The sequence below is a fragment of the Mirounga angustirostris genome, unplaced genomic scaffold, assembly GCF_029215605.1.
Source record: "Mirounga angustirostris isolate CCGP_5_RB_7025 unplaced genomic scaffold, mMirAng1.0.hap1 SCAF_7, whole genome shotgun sequence".
Lineage (NCBI taxonomy): Eukaryota > Metazoa > Chordata > Mammalia > Carnivora > Phocidae > Mirounga > Mirounga angustirostris.
The window spans coordinates 119,871,724-119,897,086 of record NW_026991715.1 but is presented as its reverse complement, the minus strand read 5'-3'; the positions used below and the strand labels follow the sequence as shown (position 1 = coordinate 119,897,086).

The 25,363-nt window shown below is 37.8% G+C and overlaps 1 protein-coding gene and 1 long non-coding RNA gene across 2 annotated transcripts in view; one reads left to right on the top strand and one right to left on the bottom strand.

Moving 5' to 3' along the window:
- LOC129045363 (uncharacterized) overlaps positions 1 to 25,363 on the top strand; it is a 400,949-nt gene that overhangs the window by 220,507 nt on the left and 155,079 nt on the right. The gene's annotated exons all lie outside the window — the stretch shown is intronic.
- On the bottom strand, positions 14,941 to 16,259 carry LOC123863758 (annexin A2-like). Its single transcript, XM_045903642.2, has one exon. The coding sequence runs from the start codon at positions 16,207 to 16,209 to the stop codon at positions 15,187 to 15,189; it is 1,023 nt and encodes a 340-aa protein (XP_045759598.1). The 5' UTR covers positions 16,210 to 16,259; the 3' UTR covers positions 14,941 to 15,186.

Here is a 25,363-nt window from a genome sequence, read left to right as displayed (position 1 = left end):
GCATAGCCTGAAAAGTGTTTGTCCACCATTTGAATAACCCAGAAGTGAATTAACTTAAAAAAATATGAGCATCTAAGATATTGGCTGTTCTATTTTTGAAAATTCCTGATGCAAATACTTGTAAAAAATTGGAAAATTTTGATCTCAATACTTTTTCAAACATTTTCAAGGATGCAACAAATTAAAATTAGTTAACTATGTAAATTTCTAATTTATTTTCATGCAATGCTTTTATTTTATAGATTTGCAATTGCAGGATAAGTTTTAAGAGATCGTTGATTTTTTCTTAAGGGCCGCATTTGGAATTTGGTAAACTGCTACTTGGTTTGTATTTCCCAAAGCGTGTTCCATAGACCATTACTTCTGTGGGATGTTATGGGTATTAGGAGAAAAAGGTGTTCAAGGTCAAATTATTTTAGGAAGTGCTGAGTAAATGAAGTTCAACAGATTTTTTTTTTGGAAGAATTCTCAGCAACTTTAATATGTTAATTTACTTATAATTTTAAGAACAGGATTCAAGATGCAGAATTTCTAGCATTTTTAAAAAAAATTAAGACTTTTTTTAGAGCAGCTTTAGGTTCACAGGAAAATTGAGAGGAAAGTACAGAGATTTCCCATGTACTCCCTGTCCCCCCACATGCACAGCTTACAATTTATGAATCTGCATTGACCCAAAGTCCATAGTTTACATTATGGTTAACTCTTGGTGTTGTATATTCTGTGGGTTTGGACAAATGTGTAATGACATGTACCCATCATTGTGGTATCATACAGAGTATCTTTACTGCCTTAAAAATCCTCCTCTTCTGCCTGTTCATCCCTCCCCCACAAACCCTGGCAACCACTGATCTTTTTACTGCCTCCATAGTTTTGCCTTTTCAGAATGTCATATAGTTGGAATTATATAGTATGGTTTTTGGTCAGCTCTGACAATCTCTGTCTTTCAGTTGGTGCATTTAGACCATTGATGTGTAAAGTGATTGCTGATATAGTTAGATTAATATTTACATATTCATTACTGTTTTTTGTTTTTTGCTATTGTTCTATTTTTATTTTCCACTCATTTTCTGCCTTTTGTGGTTTTAAGTGAGCATTTTATATGATTCCATTTTCTTTCCTTTCTTACATATCAGTTACACTTTTTTTTTTTTTACTTTTTAAGTGGTTGCCCTAGAGTTCGCAATATATATTTACAGCCAATTCTAGTTCATTTTCAGATAACACTATACCACTTCATGGGTAATGTGAGTACCTTATAATAACAAAACTATCCTAATTCCTCCCTGTCATCCCTGTATTACTGTTGTCATTCATTTCACTTATATATAAGCCTACCTAAATAAGCATACCTATATAAGCATACATAAGATTTACACATAAGTATGCATAATCAGATACATTGTTAGTATTATTACTTTGAACAAACTGTTACTATTAGATAAGAGTAAGAAAAATAAGTTTTTATTTTACCTAGACTTATTCCTTCTTTGATGTTCTGCCTTAATGTAGAACTTGATTTACGTAAGTTCTTTATTCTCTCTAAAGAACTTCTTTATTTCTTGCAAGTCAAGTCTATTGGCAACAAATTCCTCAATTTTGTTTGTATGAGGAAGTCTTTATTTTTCCTTCTCTTCTGAAAGATAATTTTGCAGGGTACAGAATTCTAGGTTAGTGGCTTTTTTCTCTTAACACCTTAAGCATTTTACTCCTCTCTCTTCTTGCTTGCACGTTTGAAGAAGTCAGATATGATTCTTAGCTTTGTTTCTCTATCAAGTGTTTCTGTCCTCTAGCTTCTTTTAGGATTTTTTATTTTTGATTTTCTGTAGTTTGGCAATGGTATGTCTAGATATAGGGTATTTTGTTTGGGGTTTCTTTTGGCGTTTGTCTTGCTTAGTGTTCTCTGAATTTCATGGATTTGTGATTTGATTTCTGACATTAATTTGGGGGAAATTCTCGGTCACTGTTGCTTCATATATTTCTTCTGTTCCTTTCCTCTTCTCTTTTTGGTATTCCCATTACATGTATGTTACATATTTTGTACTTATCCCACACAGTCTTTGGATATTCTATTCTTGCGTTTTTTAGGTTTTTTTTTTTTTTTTTTGGTCTTTGTTCTCTTTGGTTTTTAGTTTTCAAAGATTCTATTGATATATCCTCCAGTGCAGTCTTTATCAGCTGTGTCCAGTCTACTAATGAGCCCATCAAAGGTGTTCTTCATTTCAGCTATGGGGATTTTTAACCCTAGCATTTCTTTTTGGTTCTTTGTTAGGATTTCCATTTCTCTGCTTACATTGCTTATTTTTTCCTGCATGCTGTCTACTTTATCCATTGGAGCCTTAGCACATTAATTATAGTTGTTTTAAATTCCCAGTCTGTAATTCCAGCATCCCTGCCATGTCTGGTCCTGATGCTTGCTTTCTCTCTTCAAATTCTGTTTTTGCCTTTTGGTATGCCTTGTGATTTTTTTCCCTTATAGTCAGACATGCTGTATCAGGTAAAAGGAGCTACTGCAAATAGGCCTTTAATAATGTGATGGAGAAGTGTAGGGGGAGGGAAAGCATTTTCTAGTCCTATGATTAGGTCTCAGTTTTTATCCCATGCTAGACTGTGAACTTTACAAAAGTTTCTCAGTTTTTTTCCCCCTCCCTTAGGTGAGCCAGGATGGCAGAGTGGGCTGGAGTTGGGCATTTTCCTTTTCCCATGTGGAAAGCTAGAGAAAGCTGGAGTTGGGCATTTCCCTTCTCCCAGGGAAGTTAGGCTCTGATAATACCCCCACTGTGGTGCATCTGGGCTCTGGTTAACCGGTTTCCCCTGTGAGTGGCTTTATTAAGAAGACCAGCGTGTGCTCATGTATTTCAGAATGGTTCCTTCTACCCTCCCCTGCTGGAAGCACAAGGGGATTTTTCTCCGGTACTTACTGTGGGGACTTGGTTAAACTCCTGGAGGTAAACATCACAGTGTTGTGGTGCCTCGCTATGATTGGGTCTCCCTGGAGTTTTTTACTCTCTGAGTTGGCCATACTGAGCCACCAGCAATTTGTTGGTTAAACAGGATTTTCCTTTCCTGGCACGGGTTTCTGTGGAGGTTTCTGCTTGCATATTTCTGCTCTGGTAAGTTGTGACTATGTATTTGTCTCTTTGTCTCTCCAATCTTGGGGGCAGTTGGTTTGTTCTGTGTCTTCCCCTCTCTTATGGATCCAAGAAAAGTTGATTTTTTTTTTTTCAGTCTTTTCAGCTTTTTACCTGTTGTTAGGTGGAGTGGTGACTTCCAAGCTCTTTACATGCAGAAGCAGGAACGTTTGTAGCACTTCTTGAAAGAGGGAACTTGTTTTGTTTTTTTTAAGATTTTATTTATTTGCGAGAGAGAGAATGAGAGAGAGCATGAGAGGGAGAAGCAGACTCCCTGCCGAGCAGGGAGTCCGATGCGGGACTCGATCTCAGGACTCCAGGATCATGACCTGAGCCGAAGGCAGTCGCTTAACCGACTGAGCCACTCAGGCGCCCCGAGGGAACTTGTTTTTTAAAAATAAGAAAATAGGAAGCAGATACTGAGATGAAGTTAGGAGGGCAAAAGATTTATCGGTAGCACTCATGAAAGGAAAAGGGGCAAAAGTGGGGCTGCACAATGGGAGCTCTTAGCATGAGGCCGATCTGACAAAGTCTCTGCCAGCCCCATGGGAACTGGGGAGCAAGGATTGCTCACTAGAGGAGTCCCCAGTTGGACAGGCATGGCTGGACCCTTGTACCAGAGGCTTGCTTCATCATTAGTGCATGCCATCCTGAGAACCTTGTGACCTTCTTCTAGAAGTTTTACAGTTTTAATTATAGCTTTTGCATCTAGCCTTTGATCCACTTTGAGTTAGCCTTTGTTTACGGTGTGAGGTAAGGTTGAGATTCTTTATTTTGCATATGGATATTTAATTGTTTCAGTACCATTTGTTGAAATATATGTAGCCATTTGACCTTGCCATTTGTTATATTGATTGCAACACTGGCTTCTGTGGTTAAGTACCCTCACCTAGTCTCTTCTGCATCAGAACCCATCATCTTCATTGCTATCAGTGAACCACATTCTGTTATGGCCTCTCCTACCATCAACTCTGGTCTGTAGAGGAGAGCCATTATGAACTTCTTAATAAACGATGGTGCTCCTCTCATCAGCACATTCCTGATGGCTTTGGTGAATGGTGTGCCCTCTGGGTCTTCTCATGGCATAGAATCCTTGGGTGGGTTGTCAGGCCTTCCATAATATAGCTGTGCCAATGTACCTGACTCCATAAGCCTTTTATTCCTTTTCTATACCATCTGCTATGGTAATGCAGGCTGTTCAGCCTTGCTCAGCATGAGCCATCAGTTTCTCCAGGGTACTAGGAGCCACCCTAACTGCTAATTTATACCATCTCCTAGGGTCCTTGCCAGAGCGTTAATCCTATATCCTAAGACTGTCTCCCTACATCAGTTAATAATAACTCCAGGCCTATGGTGCAGCCTCCTTGGTTAAGCATCCTCAAAATTGAGTCAGTAGATATTATCCATCCCTGTTAATATATGCTGACTGATTCTTGCTTGTCTTTTTGGATATAGTCCCTGTTTCTCAAGCCCAGCTTGCCCTGGCTGTATTATTGCTGCAACTTAATCCTATTTATTGGTGACCTGGCGTAAGAGGAGGTGAGGGCAGATCCTGAGTAGGGACTCTTGTTGCTTAGCAGGGCAGGGGGGTTCTACAGATTATCCTTACATGAGAAAAGTGCTAAATCTTAATAGGGAGGTCTAGATCACCTTTGTAGGTTCTCAATTTAAGAGTAGTCTAGAGAGAGAATCTTCACAGGCTTCCACGTAGATGGTCACTTCCATTTCATGTGTCTAGGCCTCAGGTTTTCCCACCAGGGTCCTAATCTTGGTATCATCTAGCTCAGCTGAGCATTCAATCTTTTTTGAAATTGGGAGACTCTTTCTATTAAATCCTGAGTTTGGTCTTTAGCTTTTCCTGTTCTCCCACTTCAGGAAAAAAGGAAATAAAGGTCTTTTTATAAAATGCCAAAGAGGCCCTATGGCCTTTCCATTTTGCTTTCAGTTGTTTAGCTGTCTTCACCTTTCATAACCCCTTAGAGGGGTCCATGTAATTTTTTTTTAACTATCAGCTACTTCCACTGGCCTTGCATGTATTGTCCCTCTTCACTTTTCATACCGCTGAATCCTATCACACTGGCCAGAGTGCCCTTTTCTACAAGTACACATTTCCAAAGTTTAGCCGTTGGGAACATGCTTTGAGAAGGGACTACCTGTTCCATGCACACCACCCGGAATGGGCCCTTATTGCCCGCTGGCTGATAAGTTGTCCAGCCCCAGTACATCCTCTTACTGTCTGTGTCTTGGACCATGAATCATCTACTCTGTGACTTGGATTCTCTGAGGAGCAGATGCTGAGCCTGAGTTGAGATGCAAAAGGTTTACTGGGGGTTAACATTTTGAAAGGAAAAGGGAGAAGATGGAATTGACAGGCAGTCAGCGGGTAGGATTGTGATGCAGATCTGACAAGTCTCTCAGCCCAATGGGAAACCTGGAGCAGAGATTGCTAGGTTTGGAGGAGTCTTGTGTTGTGTACTCTGTGGCTAGGCTCTTTACCATGGTCTTGCTCAGTCATTGGCTGATGGTATCTTGAGAAGGGCATGACCTGGGTGCAAAAACTGAGGCAGACACGAAAGAGCTGACACCCCCTAGGTTGGCAGCTTACTGTACTCGTTGGCACTGGATAAAGAGGTCCTTCTTGAAAGGGAGTCTGAGCGGCACATCTTCATGCTCTAGCAGGATGTGTTGGTGGTCTAGTTTTCTATGGGACACTTTCATCTTGGATTTAAGAAACTAATTCTATTAATTCTACTAATTATAATGGCAGTAAAACAGTTTTGTAATAGAAAAGCACACTTATTGATGAGCATTAGCATAACCTAGCAATATTTAAATGTGTAAGTTTAGGTACAACTACATACTTTATACTTACACTAAATTTCTATTTCCTACTTAAATTTCATACCCGAAATAAAATGGTCTGACTTTCTCCCCCAACTTTGGAACTTAATAAGTCAAGATGCCTAGGTTTATTCATGACTTCTGAAGACCCGCCCCGCCCAAGTGGATGTTTAACAGTGGTGCTTTTTTACTTAGCTTTGTCTCTCCCTTCCTTAAATACTAGAGTAATTCTCTAGATTCTATACAGTACTTCTTCTTCTCTCTGACTTTGTGGAGAGAAATTACAGTTGCTAGGTAATGATTATGGGGTTTTGATCCTAGTCCATGGTAGCTCACCAGGGATCTTCCAGAGGAGAGTGTAGGAAGATGGGAATTGCCTCTCACTCCAACTAGGAGCCTGTAGGGAACTTCTCCTAACTAATCATTCTTTCAGCAGACATTCCTGAACACTTTGCCTCCCTGGCTTTCTCTCCCCAACCCCCCCTTCAATGAAGAGCCTATTTAATGCTAATTAATATTTAAGATATATTTTTTTAATAGACTGTTAAGGTTTGTACTTTTTTTAAATCCTATTTTTAAAGCAATTATAACCTTTCTGGGAAAGAAAACATTTAAAAGAAATTTAGCATTTTGATTTTGGGATTTGTTTGATTAAAAATTATGATTTTGGAACCTTTGAATTAACAACATCCTTGTCAACAGGAAAGTGCTGAACAAGGAAATAGGGAGCAATTCTGAATTTGGGCAGTGCTTAGAAAGAATAAGTATGAATTATAACATTTTGTTTTTCTTTTTGCACATGGATGTTTTCCAAGACAATAAAAATAATGACTTTATAGCCAAGGTCAGACTTTGGTACCAAACTGAGAATCCTAAATATGGACAGGGATTTTGAAATAGGAATTGAAAATATTAAGAGAACTGGATAGAACAGTGCTGTGTGTTTGAGATAATTTCTACCTTTGAACCTGAACTTCTTATCAGAGGTTATTTATTAGAGCATTGAATTTTGTCAGTGCATCTCTTATATCCTTTTGATTGATATTCATGTCAAAACAATTATCATCTCATTTTTAAGTTACTTTTAAGATGATTGGAAACAAAATTGGTTATATTTCATACAACCCTACTAAAAAAAGTGATATTTATATATATACTTGTCTTATCGCTAAGGAAAATAAAAAACAGGTTAAGGTACTGTACCAAAGAATTTATAGGAAAATTAGGATTAAATAGTCTTAATTCCCCAGTTTCTCTTTTTCCAAATAACTGCACTGTGTTTTAGAGTTCTCATTATATTTTCATTATTTTCTTTCTAATTTTTGTTCAACAACTTCTATGGCAAATGTGTTTTTTTTTAATTAATAATTTTATCTTTAAAGATTTTATTTATTTGAGAGAGAGTGTGTGTGCTGGAGAGAGTGTGGGGGGCTGTTGGGGGTTGGGGGCAGCGAGGGGCAGAGGCAGATGGGGAGGGAGAGGGACAAGCAGACTCCACGCTGAGCTTGGAGCCCCAGGCGGGGTTTAATCTCAGGACCCTGAGATCATGACCTGAGCTTAAATCAAGAGTTAGCTCCCTAACCAGCTGAGCCACCCAGGTGCCCCTACTCAATGTAATTTTAAGTATAAGATGGGAGTTATTAACTAGTGGTGGCTTGCTAGAGAGTACACATTTAACTTATGTTTATTAAAAGCCTCTATTTGACCTATTTAGAATTTGTGTAAAAATCACAGTGCTATGTAAATTCTAACTCTAATTCTTACCTTAACTCTAACCTTAAGATAATCCTTAATACGATGTATTGAAAATGTATTTTAATCATGTAAGTATTGACCTTTAGATACATAAAACTTGATTTACTTTTCTCACACTTAAGAGTGATCTAAATTATGGAATTCTACCTACCAGACCTTAGAAAAGGGAAAGAGCTCTAGGAGATTTTGGGGAATTCACAGTTTTCATTTTCATCAGAGTTTTCTATTTATCAAGGGAAACTGTCATGCTTTTCTTAGTATCCAAACAATTACCTTAATTCTGGATTTCTTTTTCTTTTTTTAAAGAATTATTTATTTTAGAGAGCGAGAGATTGTGTGCAAGCACAGGGTGGTGGGGGATAGAGGGGTAGAGGGAGAGAGTCCCAAGCAGACTCCGTGCTGAGTGTGGAGCCTGATGTGGGGCTCGATCCCATGACCCCGAGATCACGACCTGAGCCAAAACCAAGAGTCAGATGCTCGACTGGACTGTACTACCCAGGTGCCCCAATGCTGGACTTCTTAAAGCTGTTATAGAGACTGGTGTTTTCTGAAGTTTTTGTGAGAACATATAATCTCTTAGGATATGAAGAAAAGCAAGTAAGCATTTGTCATTGCAGCTGTATTTTCAGAAAGATAATCTATACCGTGGTAACTTTTATTTTCTAAAGAAGCCTTGATTAATATTTGATAAATGAACGGGTTATTAGTGATCAATTTCTCCATATTTTCCTGCAAATTAAGGACAAAACATAGATAACTCCTTTCCGAATGCCTCTGGCCTATAGATATAAGCTGACTTGGTTAATTTTCTTACTGTTTTATTAAAAGGAAATGCAGTATTTTGGGCAGGGTAGTGGAAGCTTCTTTTTGTTAGTACCTTTTCTGTTTTGCTTTCTTGTTAGGGTCTATGAAGCACTTCACAAGTTGTAAGCTTGTCAGTAAACCAAAGACCGAGGAGATGTATATCGTCTTTGAGATTGTACCTAAAATTTTACATGGGTGATAAGAGTATTTCTGATGCCCAATTTATAGCTGAACTTTGATGAATCACAAAACTCATAGCTTTTCACCCTTGGTGGCTAAGGGCTTCCTTAATTATTTGTGTGATGGTTAAATCTGGGGCTACTAAGTTTCTAGGAGAAATGATACAATGTGTAAGAGAATGGAACAAACTGAGTTTACTCAGTATTTATTTAAATATTTCTGTAATTTGGGGATGGAGCCTATTTAAGTATAAACCATCTTCAAAGAATCAGTTTTTAAAAGTCTGTTTTCCCCACTGAGTATTTCTTAATGAATAAGACTATCAGAAACAACCAATTTAAATGGCTCTGTGGTGACGCTGTTGCAAGGAAGCTTTTAATGACTAAAGTGAAAGTATTTTTTTTTTTTTTTTGTAGAAACCATCTTGTTTTTCAGTAAAACACAAATGCGGTTTTTGCACAAATTATCACTATCCAGTAAAACAAAAGTATGATTCAATTTTATGTATTTGTGAAGTGGTAATTGATAAACTTTTCCTCTAATCTTGGACATATAAGAAAAGAGAAAAGCAGGTTTTATAAGACCCTGTAATAAACAGGATTTTAAATGGTTAGCAGTATGTGTGGTATGTTTAAATTAAAATCTTGAAATAAAGACTTACTATTAACTATTAGTATTTTTACTTAGTGACATTTAATACTGCTGTATTAGGTGCCAGTGTGTTTATTAAATCTAACTTGAACCATAACGAATACAAAACACTTCGGATTTATCTTAACTGCTCATATCATTTAAGATGTTGTCTCATAAAGTAGATTGTATTTTGTGATTTATAAGTTCTTTCTCCTTAATATAAAATTGATTGTATAATTCAATATACATGAAACATGTTGCATTCATTCAAAAACATTTTCTAATCTCTTTCTGCTTAGTAAGATCTCTGTAAATATTTATGAGTTTGCCCTTTAAAACAAAACAAAAAAGAACTTTTAAAATTCAAAGCAAAACACAACAAAAGAAACAAATTAGGAAAGTATTTTTTTTCTTGGCAAGAGAGCTTTTTGTGAATATTTGGCTTAGGATGCTATTGAAAGTTGCGACATTTTATTCTTCTGGGGCAAGGGCTTCCCTCTTCCTCCCTCCAAAGTAATTCTGGGTGCCGGGTTCTCTATTTTAATGCAATGGTGACAGCACATCTTTATGGTGACCAGTTATTGACAGAAAACATCTTTAAGGTAAAGTGTGACTGTTGTGCTTGCAAATCTGTTTCCATTCTGTACATTTTATCGACCACAGCGGTCTCTTTGGCACTATCTCTCAAATTTCCTACATGCTTTCGATGTTGTCCCACTTCCAGAGTGTTCCTGTAGTTCCTGAGAGTGTTGACTGTTACCCTCTTGCGAGATGTGTTTCTTCCATCAAATGCTAGAACACAGAGAAATTCATAATTACCATTCACTCACCCTATCAACCCCCCAAGATCCTAATTCTTACCTAACTGGATATACCCAGTGTCTTCTTATACATGGCACTGCAACACGCTATTGCCTTTTGGAAACATCAATGTAATCAAAATCTCTGCTGAACCAATGTGTTAACTTTGTATTGCATCCAGTATAGAAGTTATTTGGAGTTTTATTGACATGTTTGGTCCTGTTGACCTTTTGAAGGTATAGGTACAAAGTGCATGCTCAGGGGTAAAAGGATTTACTAAAAAGGAAAACCACATGAAATTTTTTTTTTTTTTTTTTTTACATTGTGTTCATGTAGGTTAGCAGGAAAGACTAGAAATTGTAAGGTTGTTGACTAAAATAAGACCTACTCATTTAGAGTGGGGAACCTGAAATTGTGATGATGTCTTAGGAGTAGTATAGAGGCATTTATCATTTATAAAAGATTTTCAACTTCATGAAGACATTGCCCTGCTAATGGAGTTCCAAAGCATTAGAATAGCTTTAGGAAGAAGACTTCCCTGGAAGTGTAACATAGAAGGGACTCCCCCCTTTCTGAAACTGCCTGAGCACATCCAAAGGTATAGGCTAGAAAAATTCTTTTAGACATTTGCCATATTTTTACCTATTGATGATGATCTATAGAAAATGAATGTTACTGTAACCATTTTGAGCAGTCTCAACTCACTGGGATATAAATGTGGACCCCCCCACCCCCCGATACCACTGTAGCCTCAAGTCTGACTGCGTTTTCTGTTAGGTGGTAGGCTTCTCTAATGACATCCCAGTTTGATTCCCTAAAGTCTCACTTTCAGGACCTGAAACATTACAGATTCTTATTCCTAGCTCCTGTGCTTAAAGCTTCTTTCTTCTCCCACTCGCCCCACATCCACCATCAGCAGAGGCCAGACTATTGGCTTGGCATGCGTGTGCTCATCTTTTTCAGTCTGCACCTTTGCTCCCATTCCCTCCCCTATCTCTGCCCCTGGTGTCTGGGCTGGGAGGAAAGGGACCGTTTTCCCCTTAAAGGATTTACATGGTAATATTTTCTTTTCCTTGGTGGGCTATTGCTTTTAGGATTTTCTATCCAGGTGTTTGTGACTTGATAGGAATGGATGGTGGTACCCTTAGCTCCATTAACCAGGGACTTAATCTTGAGGGGCTTTATAGACTTCATGATCTGTAGTCATGTCTTCCCACTAACCCCCAGCTGGTGGTCCTGATTCGGGCACCTCTTCTCCACCTTCACAGTAGCCTGTTGAGCTTTAACACTTCACAATCTGATTTACCCTCTGGGGCCCCAAGGCTGGGCTCTGGACACGTGCCAGCTATCTGTGGTTGGTCAGCATTGGAAGAAGAGGTAACTTTTGTCCTAACAATGTGCTATGTACGCTATCATGCCTGTGTTATTTGACTTGGAAAAGCTATCAATTGGCAGTCCAGCCTGTTAGTACTCTAAGATCAGGTAGGCACTGTAGACGAGAGAAGGGCTTCATACTAAAAATTAATCACTTTAAGAAAAGTACAGGAAAGACAGTTAAGTATTCATTCCAATGTATTCCCTTACTTCCTTCTTCCAGCCTTTCTCTGAAGTGATTGTTTTTATTTCTAGTTGAGTACTGCTTCCCAGAACTTTCTAAGTTTTTGTCTTGTGTCCTGTCAAAGCCTGCTTTTGCCAGATCTCTACAAGATACACAAGATCCGTTTTAAGTAATAGGGTCTATAAAAATGGCCACAGACTTTTAAAATTAGTCCTTCTAAGCCAAATTAGTGTATGTATAGCTATCCAAACTTAGGTTTGCAAAGACTTACTAAGATCTGGAAAATACTAGTAACTATGTATGTCGGTGGGTATTGCAGATGATGTTGGACTCATGAAGGATGCGGGTATCTTTATTCATTTTAATGCCTTTTTCTTCCCCCAAGTAAAAACTTGAGATGATTGATTTGGAAGAATATTCACATTTACATGAATCTTATCTTACTAGAGACAAGTTGCATTAACAGCTCAAAAATACATGGGATTTTCTGTATGAAGAATGCATTTTCCCCCCTGCTCTTTATTGTTACCTATGGTAGGAGGGCAAGAAAGCTTAAGGCTAGAATTCAGACCCAATTCTAGAGAAAAGTTTTGTCAAGAGGGATTGGGTAGAACAAGGTATAGCAAAGGAGCTCACCAAGTAAATCTGTGGAAGTCTAGGACTAGGAGGCTGAGCAGAAAAGCATTAAAAACCTTCATCTAGAAGTAGGATGGGAAGGTGGCCAATTTGAGATGTCATTATGTGGTAGAAAATCTGCCAGGGTGGTCTAGCTCTAGAGAAGATGTAAACAGTGCACAGGGTTCAGTTTTATAAAGTGACCTTGGGAACAGGCATACTATCTGAAGTCACCATGGAAGGGACTTGAAGGCCAAAGTCCAGTGGGCCAATGAGTGAGTGAAGAGTACTGGTTCTGGGCTTAAACATATGCCAAGGTGAGCCCTAGTCATGATGCTTCCTGGGACTGGTGGGTACATAGAGAGAGAGCTTAGAATGGCCTAGCAGTTCAAGTCGGTGACAGGCCTAATTCCCATCCTGATTGATATCTTGGGCTCTGGCTGGTAATGTTATTCCTGTCTTTCTCAGAACGGCTCTCAAACTAGAATAGGCCCGTGGGAAAATCGGTACTAGGGAAAGCAAAAACGGGAAAACAAGGGTTGTGTTACAAAGGTGAGATTCTCTTTTCAGGTTTTGGTTTCAGGGAATATAACTTCAGGATAACATTTTCAGGATAATTTTGCAAATGTCTGAAAGTGATGAATGAGGTAAAAGTTTAACTGGCTATAAAGTGTTAAGTTTAAACATTATTTTCTCAGTGGAAAACAAAATTGAAAATCAGGTAGACACACCTGTATAATTTTCAGAGAAGTGTTAGAGGACAATGGAAGGTCAATAATTTAAAGCAATCAGTGTGGTAGGAGGTCCTGACATAAGAATATAGTTGAAAAAAAAAAGACTATTTATTTATTGGTGGGTAAGTTAGAGTATCCTTAGTGACTATTTTAGTGTACTTTCATTTCATCTTGGTTAATTGTTGGCTCTACATTTATACGTTAGAAAAATTCTCTGTCTCTCTGATGGTAATTTGTCTGTTTAGATTTACTCTGTCTTACTGATTCTCTTTTGTGGCATGTGGAGGAAAAAAATGATGTAATTCCTGCTCACAAGAAATTAGCAATTCAAAATGATACATTGACATTTGTGATGAACTATAATACAAGATGAAATGAAATGAAATGCCATGCAAGTAATGCAGAGCCCTGTGGTATGCTCAGAAAAGAGCAAATGAGAAGAACCAGGAAGAAAGCATCCATAATGCACCAGGGACTTGGGGGAAGAGTCACTTATTTTTTCAGAAAATCTTGCAGGTTTAAAAATATATCTGCAGCCACAAGAAGCTATCACTCCACACCCATTAGGTGGCTATTATAAAACAAACAAACAAACAAACAAACAAACAAACAACAAAGTAGGAAGTGTTAGGATGTGGAGAAACTGAAACCCTGTGTGATTTTGAACAGTTTCTTGATTCTCGAAATCCTTTATTCCTGCCTTTTTCTCTCTGCCTAGTAAGCCCTTCTCCCTGGCTTACTGTCGGTCCCTCTGGGGAAGTATGAGCATGTCACCCATACCTGCCCTTGCTGCTTTGCTGATTTCCCTATGACTCCAGCATTACTTGCTAGTCATGGGCTTCCCCACTTTGTATTGTAATAATGATTTTGTTGCCAGAGGCTCCTCAAAGGCTAAATTCATATTAAGTATAACTTCTTACACCTTTAGAAAGTTCTTCATAAAGTTTGTTGACATGAACTCAACAGACTTTTCTTTCTTATCCCCTTAAACTTAGGGCAAGAATGCTACTCAGTTATGACTACTTTTGTCATCTTCTTGATTATCCGTCCTATGGGTGCCACCTGAGGTCGAATACTCAATACATTTTATTTGGACTATTTCGGAGCTCCATGCTCCAGCCTTTAGTGGTCCCCACAATCATACCTTCTTATCACATCTAATAAATATATAAATATATTTAATATATTTTATATTACATAATGTAGGTAAGTATATATTATAATTTCTGCTTTAAAATCTTTTAACATTTTCTGTATATAATGTGAACTCTGTAGCCTTATTTCAGGACAATTCCTGATTGGACCTGATTTTCCAGCCTTCTTTCCAATGGATTTTTCATCAATTCTGTATCCCCATGCAACCTGAACTATTAACTGTTTTCCTTAATGAATCCTGATATCCTTACACTGCCCTGTGTTTGTAGAAACTTTTTCCTCTTCTTGGGATGACATTTCAGTCATCTATACTGACCTATATCTCATCTATATATCAAGCTCCAATTCCAACATTGTCTTCCATGTTTCACATAAAGGCAGTAGGGGTCCCCTTCTTGCCCTAAGTTGCTGGTGCACTATGGATGCTTCCTTCGTGGCTCTTCTCATTTGCTCTTTTCTGAACACACACAGGGCTTTGTACTACTTGCATGGCATTTCATTTCATCTCCTATTATAGTTCGTCATAAATGTCAGTTTATCCTTTTGAATTGCTAATTTCTTGTGAGGAGGAATTATAATTTTTTCCCTCCACATGCCACAAAAGAGAAACCAGTAAATATTGGTTATATCCATGAATAAAATGATTAACAACTTTTATTTTAGAGTTCTTATGTTTTTTCTTTTTTTTTAAGTAAAAATTTAGTTTATTCATCTGTTTATGACACAGTACACAAGAGGCAAAGTGGTTCACATCATAGATTTCACTTCCAACTCCTTGGAATGTTCATTTCTTTGGCTAAAAGAAATTAGACATGAGAGGCAGGCAGTGCTTAGGCAACTGACATAAGGATGGGGAGGGGGTGATGCTAACACCATCCTTGCGGGGACAGGCACAAGGGGACTGTTAGTCACAAGCTATTTTCTAGAACTGTTGGCTGGAAACAAAGGAGCACCACTGCTGGGTGCTCCTCTGTCATGGGCCTTAGTCATCCCCACCACACAGGTACAGAAGCGCTTTCTGGTAGTCCCCCTTCGTGTCTTGCTGGATGTAGTAGTAGTACAGGGACTTGCCGTACTTTCTCTTGAATTCAGACCTAATTTTCAACATGTCCACTTCACTGCAAGAGACCATGATTCTAATCAGGACTTTATCACGAGTCCCCTTGCCCTTCATGGAGTTGTATAGCCGGTCAGCAAAATACAAGGGCTTGTTCTGAATGCACTGGACCAGGTTCAGGAAAGCATTTTTCAGGTCTCCTGTGACCTCCTTCTTGATGCTTTCCAGCATGTCATAAGGGCTGTAGCTCTTGTACCTTTCAGATACTTTCTGGAGGTGACACACACTCTGCTCAGTCATGATGCTGATCCACTTGGGCACATCAGTTCCTTTCCTCTTCACTCCAGCATCATAGAGATCCCAGGCATCTTGGTCAATCAGTTCATAATCAATGACAGAGCCATCCTCTGCTCTTCTACCCTTTGCAAGGGCAACCATCAGCTTGCGGAAGTCACCAGATGTGTCAGAAATGATGTCCTTCTCCAGATCAGTCTTGTACATTTCTTTGTAGACTCTGTTAATTTCCTGAAGCTCTTGGTTGGTCCTTGAGCAGATGATCTCAATGAGGGAGTCCTCGTCAGTCCCCAGCCCCTTCATGGAGGCTTTCAGCTCAGAAGCATCATAATGAGCAGGTGTTTTCAATAGGCCCCAAATCATGGTCTCCAGGTGGCTGGACAAGGCTGACTTGAGTGCTGATGCAAGTTCCTTTTTGGTCCTTCTCTGGTAGGCGAAGGCAATATCCTGTCTCTGTTCATTGCTGCCGTTGGTCAAAATGTTGACAATGGTGACCTCATCCACACCTTTGGTCTTGATGGCCGTTTCAATGTTCAGAGCATCACGCTCAGTATCAAAATTGGTGTATGCTTTGACCAACACGTATGCACTTGGGGGCGTGGAGTGATCACCCTCCAAGCTGAGTTTGCAGAGAATTTCATGAACAGTAGACATTTTGAAGGAAACTGGGCCCGGCGCTGAGAGCTGCAAGCGTCCCCAGCTGTAGAGCCTCTTATGTTTTTTCTTACCAACCTAAAGACAAAGTAGATTCTTCGACATATTATTTCCTTGTTTTCATTCATGCACAATCTCCTTAATAGATGGTGGCTTGAATTCAAGTGAATGAGTGTTCTTTTAAGGGAGGAATTTTATTCTTTCAAATTACATAATCCTTTGGTACATCTAGACCTTTTTGATTTTCATAATTTTCAAGTATTATACATGTGATTATTTTTTGTTGTTGTTCTTTAGAAAGGTCAAACCATAGATTTTAGGTACAAAGGGGTCTTTTCTTTATTCTGGATTTTTAAAAAAATTTCTTTTAAAAAGATCGGTTTCATTTGTTCCAAAAAATTTACTCAACTTGTTTATTAGGAAAACATTTCCCCAATATTGAACTTTGCTAGTGGACTAAAGTTATAAAACAGTCTGGAGAATTTGGGCAAGGAAATTCTTCAGTTTCATTGTTATTACTATAACCATGATAGTAGAGTTAAAATGGTGTTTCTTGGAATTAAAAAAAAAAAACATATGCCATAGATTCTGTGGCCTTGTTATTAATTTTAAAATCCTAACATTTACCAATAGTCACATCAGCCAACATACATCTCTTTTTTACTATCTGCCTAATAGCATTTGAGGGCAAATTTTCCCCATGAGATCAGTGATGAAATAAAAAAATATGTTCTTGGTTTTATGTAGAACTTCATCTTAGACTATTTCTATTGTTGGAACCCTGTGAGGAATTAATTCCAGGTAAAACATTAAGGAATTACTTGTTTATCCATTCCTTTAAAAAAAAATTTAAAAAAATTCAGTTAGCCATTTGTATTTCTTCTTCAGTAGACGAATGGATAAAGAAGATGTGGTCCATATATGCAATGGACTATTACCCAGCCATCAGAAAGGATGAATACCCAATTTTTACATCAACATGGATGGGACTGGAGGAGATTATGCTAAGTGAAATAAGTCAAGCAGAGAAAGTCAATTATCATATGGTTTCACTAATTTGTGGAACATAAGGAATAGCAAGGAGGACATTAGGAGAAGGAAGGGAAAAATGAAGGGGGGGAGATAGGAGGGGGAGACAAACCATGAGAGACTATGGACTCTGAGAAACAAACTGAGGGTTTTAGAGGGGAAGGGGGTGAGGGGATGGGTTAGCCCGGTGATGGGTATTAAGGAGGGCACGTATTGCATGGAGCACTGGGTGTTATATGCAAACAATGAATCATGGAACACTACATCAAAAACTAATGATGTATTGTATGGTGACTAACATAACATGATAAAATAAAATTTAAAAAATTCAATTAGCCAACATATAGTACCTCATTAGTTTTAGATGTAGCATTCAATAATTTATCAGTTGCGTGTAACACCCAGTGCTTATCACATCATGTGATAATGCCCATCACCCAATTACCCCATCTCCCCACCCACTCCCCTGCAGCAGCCCTCAGGTTGTTTCCCAGAGTCAAGAGTCTCTCATTGTTTGTCTCCCTCTCTGATGACTTCCCACTCAGTTTTCCCTCCCTTCCCCTATGGTCTTCTGCACTTTCTTATGTTCCACATGTGAGTGAAACCATATGATAATTGTCTTTCTCTGTTTGACTTATTTCGCCCAGAGTAATACCCGCCAGTTCCATCCATGTCGATGCAAATGGTGGGTATTCATCCTTTCTGATGGCTGAGTAATATTCCATTGTGTATATATATATATACACCACATCTTCTTTAGCCATTCGTCTGTTGATGGGCATCTTGGCTCTTTCCACAGTTTGGCTATTGTGGACATTGCTGCTATGAACATTGGGGTGCATATGGCCCTTCTTTTCACTACATCTGTATCTTTGGGGTAAATACCTAGTAGCACAGTTGCTGGGTCGTTGGGTAGCTCTATTTTTAACTTCTTGGGAACCTCCATATTTTTTCCAGAGTGGCTGTACCAGTTTGCATTCTCACCAACAGTATCCATTCCATTTATTTAAAATGACTGAGTTTCAGGGGTGCCTGGGTGACTCGGTTGAGTGTCCAACTCTTGGTTTTGGCTCAGATCATGATGTCAGGATTGTGGGATCGAGCCCTGAGCCCAGCACTGTGCTCAGTATGGAGTCTGCTTGAGATTCTCTCCCTCTCTCTGTGCCCCTCCTCCTGCTGGCTCTATCTTAAATCTTAAAAAAAAAAAAAAGTGTATTGATCCATTAGATCAATACACTAGATCTTTTTTGCTTAAACACTATAACATTAATTCCAACATTAAAATCAAAGTAATCTTACATACAAAATCTTCCTGGACCTGAAAGGTTTTCTGGAATCTCCTCTACAAAAAATAATATAAGCTAATTGTCTTATAAGTAATTATTTAACTTAATTCTTTTTTTTTTAAAGATTTTATTTATTTATTTGAGAGAGAGAGAATGAGAGAGAGAGAACACATGAGAGGGGATAGGGTCAGAGGACGAAGCAGACTCCCTGCCGAGCAGAGAGCCCGATGAGGGACTCGATCCAGGGACTCCAGGATCATGACCTGAGCCGAAGGCAGTCGCTTAACCAACTGAGCCACCCAGGCGCCCTATTTAACTTAATTCTTAAAATATTCCTATGAAGTAGTTATTATAAACATCTCAATTTAAAGAAGAAAAAACTGAAACTCAGATAAGTTGCCTGGGCTACTAAGTGGAATTGTCAGAAATCAAATCCTTTCTGATTCCAGAAAGTTAAGTTCTTTTTTTTCTAGTTTTGTGATGTTTTAAACTTACCTCCATGTCAATAGACTAAGACTGTGAATATTCTCTACTGCTGCTAACTAACACAAAGTTAGTGGTTCATTATTATTATTATAATTATATTTATTTATTCATTTGAGAGAGCGAGAGGGACAGCACAAGCAGGGGGAGAGGCAGAGGGAGAAGCAGGCTCCCTCTGAGCTAGGAACCCGACATGGGGCTTGATCCCAGGACCTGAAGATCATGACCTGAGCCGAAGGCAGATGCTTAAACATCTGAGCCACCCAGGCACCCCAAAGTTAGTTTTGACTCTTCTATGTGTGTGTATATATGTGTTTCCTTATAGTCTTTGATTCAGCATGACGTTTTCTTCAGAAAGGCCTGTTGAGATTTTGTTTGGAATTGCCTTTAAATTGTAGCTCAAGTAGGGGAGAACTGAAATATTAGTGATCATGAGCATGATATCTGTTTATTTGGGCCATCGTTAATTTATCCCAGTAATGTTTTATAGTTTTTAGTGTACAGCTCTTGTACATATGCACTATGTTGAAATATATCACTAAATAGATCATATTTTCAATGCTTTTGGCAATATTTTAAAAATTTCACTTGTTTGTTGCTAATATATAGAAATATGGTTGTTCTTTGGTAGATTGACCTTTATCCCGTGGCCTTAATAAATTCATTTATTCTAATATCTTTTTTGTAGGTTCCTAGGTGTTTCTATGTTAGGTGTTGGCAAACCATAACCCATGGGCCAAATCCAGCCCACCATCTAATTTTGTCAAGCAGAGTTTTATTGGAACACAGTCATGCCCATATTTTTACACAGTGTCTAGAATGTTAGAGTTCTGGTTATGGTAATGGTGTTGGATAGTCAGAACAGAAACCTATGGCCTCCAAAGCCATATTCACTATCTGGACATATTCATAAGAATTCTAGGGATTAGAGTATGGATTTCTGGGGATCCACTTTTAGAATTCTGGCTACCACAGATCTGGTTGTGTAAATCTATTTCTTGTAATTTTCTTTCTGTTTGTCAGGTCTTTGTGAGTGTGTGTGAGCATGCAAATGTGTACACTTGTGCATGTTTAATAGACTTTATTTCTTATAGCAGTTTTAGGTTCATAGCAAAATTAAGCTGAGTGTTCAGAGATTTCCCCTCTATCTCCTGCCCTCACACATGCATAGCCTCCCCCATTATCAATACCGCCCAGAGTGGTATATTTGTTAAAATTCATGAAAGTACACTGACACATCATTATCACCCAGGATTCATAGTTTACATTAGCGTTCATTGTTGGTGTGTTAGGGTTCACTTTTAGTGTTTGAGGATTTGTGGTATGCATCTTTAACTTATCACAGTCTACCTTTTAAACAATATAGTAGTTTATATAGAGCATGAAATCCTAGAATTCATAGGACATGAACTGTTCTTATGTTTGGGACTGGATTTTTGTGTTTCTCGATTTTTGGCTTTGTTGTAGGATATTGAGTTACTTGGAAGCATTTAGATCTTTTCAAGGCTCCTTTTTAATATTTTCCAGAACATATTTGTCCAGAACAGTCTTTAAAGTATAATTTGACCCTATCTAAACCAAGAATTTTTTTTGTGATTTTTTTTTCTTTCTGTACTTTTATTGAGATATTTTTCTATTGTCTTCAAATTCACTAATACAGTTTTCTGTTCCTAGTCTAAGTCTATATAATGTACTCTTACATTCAGATAATGTATTTTTGTCTTTCCAGAATGTCCATTATAATCTTTTTATAGATTTTAATTCATTCTGCCTATTTTCCCCTCTTAAATATATTCACCATAGTTATTTTGAATTGCTCCTCTGTTAACTCTATTACTTCAATCATTTGTTTCTGATTGTATTTTATCTCAATTATTGGACTTTTTTTTTTTTTTTACTGATTTTTAACATGTTTAGTAATTTTTGATTGTATCACTAACATTGTGTACATGTTGCACATGCTTTGAATTATGTTCTGAAGTATGCTAAACTTTGTTCTAGTAGGGAGTAAAATCACTTGTGATTACCTTAATCTTACCAAGGTGTGCTAAGCTTTGTGAGGGCAAGTCTACTTTAGTTTTGCTCATAGCCCTTATACATAGGGAGCGATTTTTACTCCACATCCTAGGAGTGTGGTATCTCTGGGATCTCAAATGGATGCCCCAGTCTCTAACTCCTGGACCCAAATTCTGTGGCCTTGGAAATCTCTGTTCTACTCTCCAGCATCCCAGTGGTTATCTTAGCTAGGTTTCCAAATCTTTGCTCTTTATATGTGTATCTTAGAAGTTGACTAAAGACTGAGGGGAAGTTTTACACAAATTATTAGGACTCCTTTTTTGTAGTGTTGTTGTTTGTTTTGTTTCATTTTTTTCCCTTTCAGGGACTCAGCTACTCCACATTAGTTTTCTTGGCTGCCCAGAACACTGATCTCTGTCTCTGTTGTCTAACAAGACTATCATCTTTACTTAGACTCTATTTCCCTGAGCTGTGGTTTGGAAAATGCCCCTAAGAAGAAATCTGGGGTTTATGTGACGTTTATTTTGTTTGCTTCTTTTCTCTCAAGGACCATAGCCCTGCATTGGCTGCTGTCCAATGCCTGCAAATAGTTTTTACATATGTTTTGTCTGGATTTTATACTTGTTTATAGCAAGAAGTTAAGTCCAATAATAGCTACTCCATCATGGATGAAACTAGAACATGCCCATGTTACTTTTTATTTCTCTTTGTACCATCTTTTGCTTTCAAAACACCTTTCTTCTACCATTTCAGTGGTGAGGACCTAGTCAAGTTTTGCTTTTCCTTCCTGTCATTTTTGACCAGCTGTAAATGGTTTTTCCACATCTGTATGTTTAGCTTCTGAGGCTACACTTGTGCTAAGTAGGAAGTATGAGAGATCACTTAACAAAGAACCTCAATTGCCATGGAATAGAATTTACTGTGTTCTTCTAAACTTTCAACCATTGCCAACTTTTAGTTCTACTATTTCCTACTATTCTTCCTTGTTAATCTACTGGCTTCTCCTGGCTATGATTAAGTCACTGGCTTTCTGGTTCCTACTTGATTCTCTAGCTGCCAAACATTTTGGTATTAATCACCAACTTCATCTTCTATAGAAACTACCCCACCAAAGGCTCCCATCTCTTCTATAATACCCTAAGTTACCCCTGCTTAATGTTAACAGAAAATAAAAATTAGGTAGGAATTCGTGTTACAAGTTACACTTTTATCAGAACAGGTTTTTTTTTTTTTTTTTTTTTTTTTTTAATACTTGTCTTAGGCAGTTTGGGGTATTATAACAACACCATAGACTGAGTGGCTTAAACAACAAATATTTATTGTGTCTATTTAAAGGCTGAGAATTCAAGATCTGTACTGGCAGATTTAGTTGTCTGGTGAGAGTTCTTTGGCTGATTTGTAGATAGTCATCTTCTTGCTGTGTTGTGACATGATAGATATTATCTTGTATCTCTTCTTACAAGGGCACTAATCTCATTCATGAGTGCTTCATCTTCATGACCAAATTACCTTCTGAAGGCCCCACCTCCAAATATCATGACACTGAGGATTAGGGCTTTACCATATTAATTTGGTTTTGGGGGGAGACCACACAAACATTCAGTTCATAGCAATATTTAACTATCTTTGTGCCTTGGTTTTGGTTGTAGAATCCTGTATTTATACGAGCAAATTATATGGATGACTATTGAAAAACCATCTAAACTACCTGAAATATGTAATTGCTAATATTTAGGAGAATCTGTGAGGATGTAACTAACTAGGATAATAAAAACTTGTTTTCTTTTTTGTCTGATAGTGGATAGATGAGGGAAGATTATGCCCCTTTGCTGTGTCACAGGAGAACTAAAACTGATAGACGTACGAATTCAGCTACAATTATAAAAGAACAGATTCCTTTAAACATTTAGTGCTAAGGTCTGTGTCTATGAAATTTTTCTATTTCATTGTGTTCATAAGTAAACATAAGTATGGGCAAGTTTCCAAACGCAAGAAAGGACAAGATTTGGGGGACAAAAGAGCCAATCAAAAATGATGGGTCAGGAATATTAAATTTGTAACTTTTTATTGACTCAAAACAACTTTCAGCTTAACATTTACTTGTCTTTATGTATTTTTCCCCTGTAGCATTATAAGCGATCATGGATTCAAAACAAACTTGGCTATGTGTTTCTTCTGTCAACTTAAACAATAAAACTTTGAGTCCCATAACTTCTGTCACTTTATTGGACGCTTCCAATAAAATTGCAGAGGTATGTATCTTTTTGGGAGAAAAATCAGAATTTATCTTCTGATTAAGAGTTTAGATATATGTTTAAAGATCATGCCCTCACTAGACTGTGAAGCTATTTTGCCTACTTCTCTACAGTGTTTATTTTCTTTGTATAATACAGTGGTCATATTTGTGAACTATAGTTCCAAATGTCCCACTAATGTGTTCTTAGGAGTTTATTTTACATTAGAAACAGAAATAAATCCTTTTTAATTTGGGGATATACATCTCTTTGTTTTTTTTTTTTTAATTTTTAAAGATTTATTTATTTTAGAGAGGGGTGCATGCGAGTGAAATTGGGGAGGGGAGGGTGTAGTGAGGTAGGGAGAGCAGAGGAAGAGAGAGTCTTAAGCAGACTCCGCGTTGAGCACAGAAGCTGACACTGGACTCCATCTCACAACCCAGATATCATGACCTAAGCCAAAACCAAAAGTTGGACGCTTAACCAACTGCACTACTGTCTCTCTCTTTCTCTTTTTTTAAAGCATACTTGGATTGAGGCACAACTAAGTAGGCATCTTTATGTTGTCAAGGCATTTAAAAATTTGTTAATTAAAAATTTCTTTCAGTTAGAATTGTCCTTACCACTACAGCCCTACTTTTTTGCTTTATTACATTTTAAAGGACTAGAAATACTTATTTTTAGAAGACATATTAGTTTTCTCTAATAAAGTAACACAAACTGGGTGGCTTAAAAAAAGAAATCTGTTTGTTCTGGGAGCTGGAAGTCTGAGATCAAGGTATCTTGTTTTTTTCTGAGGGCTGTCAGAGAATGCTTCGTGCCTCTTTCCTAGTGTCTGGTGGTTTTCTAGTAATCTTTGGCATTCCTTGGCTTTTAGAAGCATCATCTAATATGACAGGTGTTATATTGGATTAGAGCCACTTTAGTAACCTCACTTGAACTTGATTACCTCTATAAAGACTCTATTTCCAAAAAATGTCACATTCTGAGGTACTGGGGGTTAAGACTTCATATGAATTTTGGTAGAACATAATTCAACCAATAATAGAATAAATTTTAAAATATTGTTAATGACAGTATGGGCCTTTGCTGAGAAGTTTTCACTTTTTTTCAGATGATATCATTTTGTAAACAAAATTTTGTAATGCTCTGTTATTGAAAGATCTATTGCCTCATCCAAAAGCTAAGTACAGGAGGGCAGAAATATAATACCTTTTCTGTGTTTAATTTCAGGATCTGAGTCCTAGCAAGCACTTAATAAAAATTTGCTCAGTAAGTAATTTTTTAAATACACAAGGGAACTGTAAGAATGGAGAAACTTATAAAACATGAACTGCCATAGAATGATTTTTTTCCTTGTCATAGAATGATTTTTAAAAATGGTTTGTTCTGTGGCATCGTTAAAAATTCTATTAACCAATTATAATTGTCTAAAGTTTTGACTAATTTTAACCTTTTAAAGAGCAATTCTAGGGGCGCCTGGGTGGTTCAGTCGGTTAAGTGTCTGCTTTTGGCTCAGGTCATGATCCCAGGGTCCTGGGATTGAGCCCCACATTAGGCTTCCTGCTCAGCGGGAAACCTGCTTCTCCCTCTCCCATTCCCCCTGCTTGTGTTCCCTCTCTCTCTGTCTCTGTCAAATAAATAAATAAAATATTAAAAAAAAAATAGCAATTCTAGGGGCACCTGGGTGACTCAGTTGGTTAAGCGTCTGACTCTTGATTTCAGCTCTGGTCATGATCTCAGGGTTGTGAGATTAAGCCCTGTGTCAGACTCTACGCTGCTGAGCACGGAGCCTGCTTAAAATTGTCTGCCCCTCACCTTTTGTCCCTCTCCCCCTCTGTGTGTGCATGTGCGCTCTTTCAAACAAACAAAAATTGCAATTCTAAATGTTCAGTGAAATCCTAAGTACATCGTAGAATACTTGTATACAGATTTAAATGAGGAAAAAGAAGAAAAGGGAAGCTGCTCTACAAATGTACACATATGTGCATGTATACACAGGTTGCAGGAAATCTTAGCCACCAGATCTGTTTGGGTATATGGACCGATTCAGTTTTTTTTTTTTTTTTAAGATTTATTTATTTGTCTCAGAGAGAGAGAGAGAGA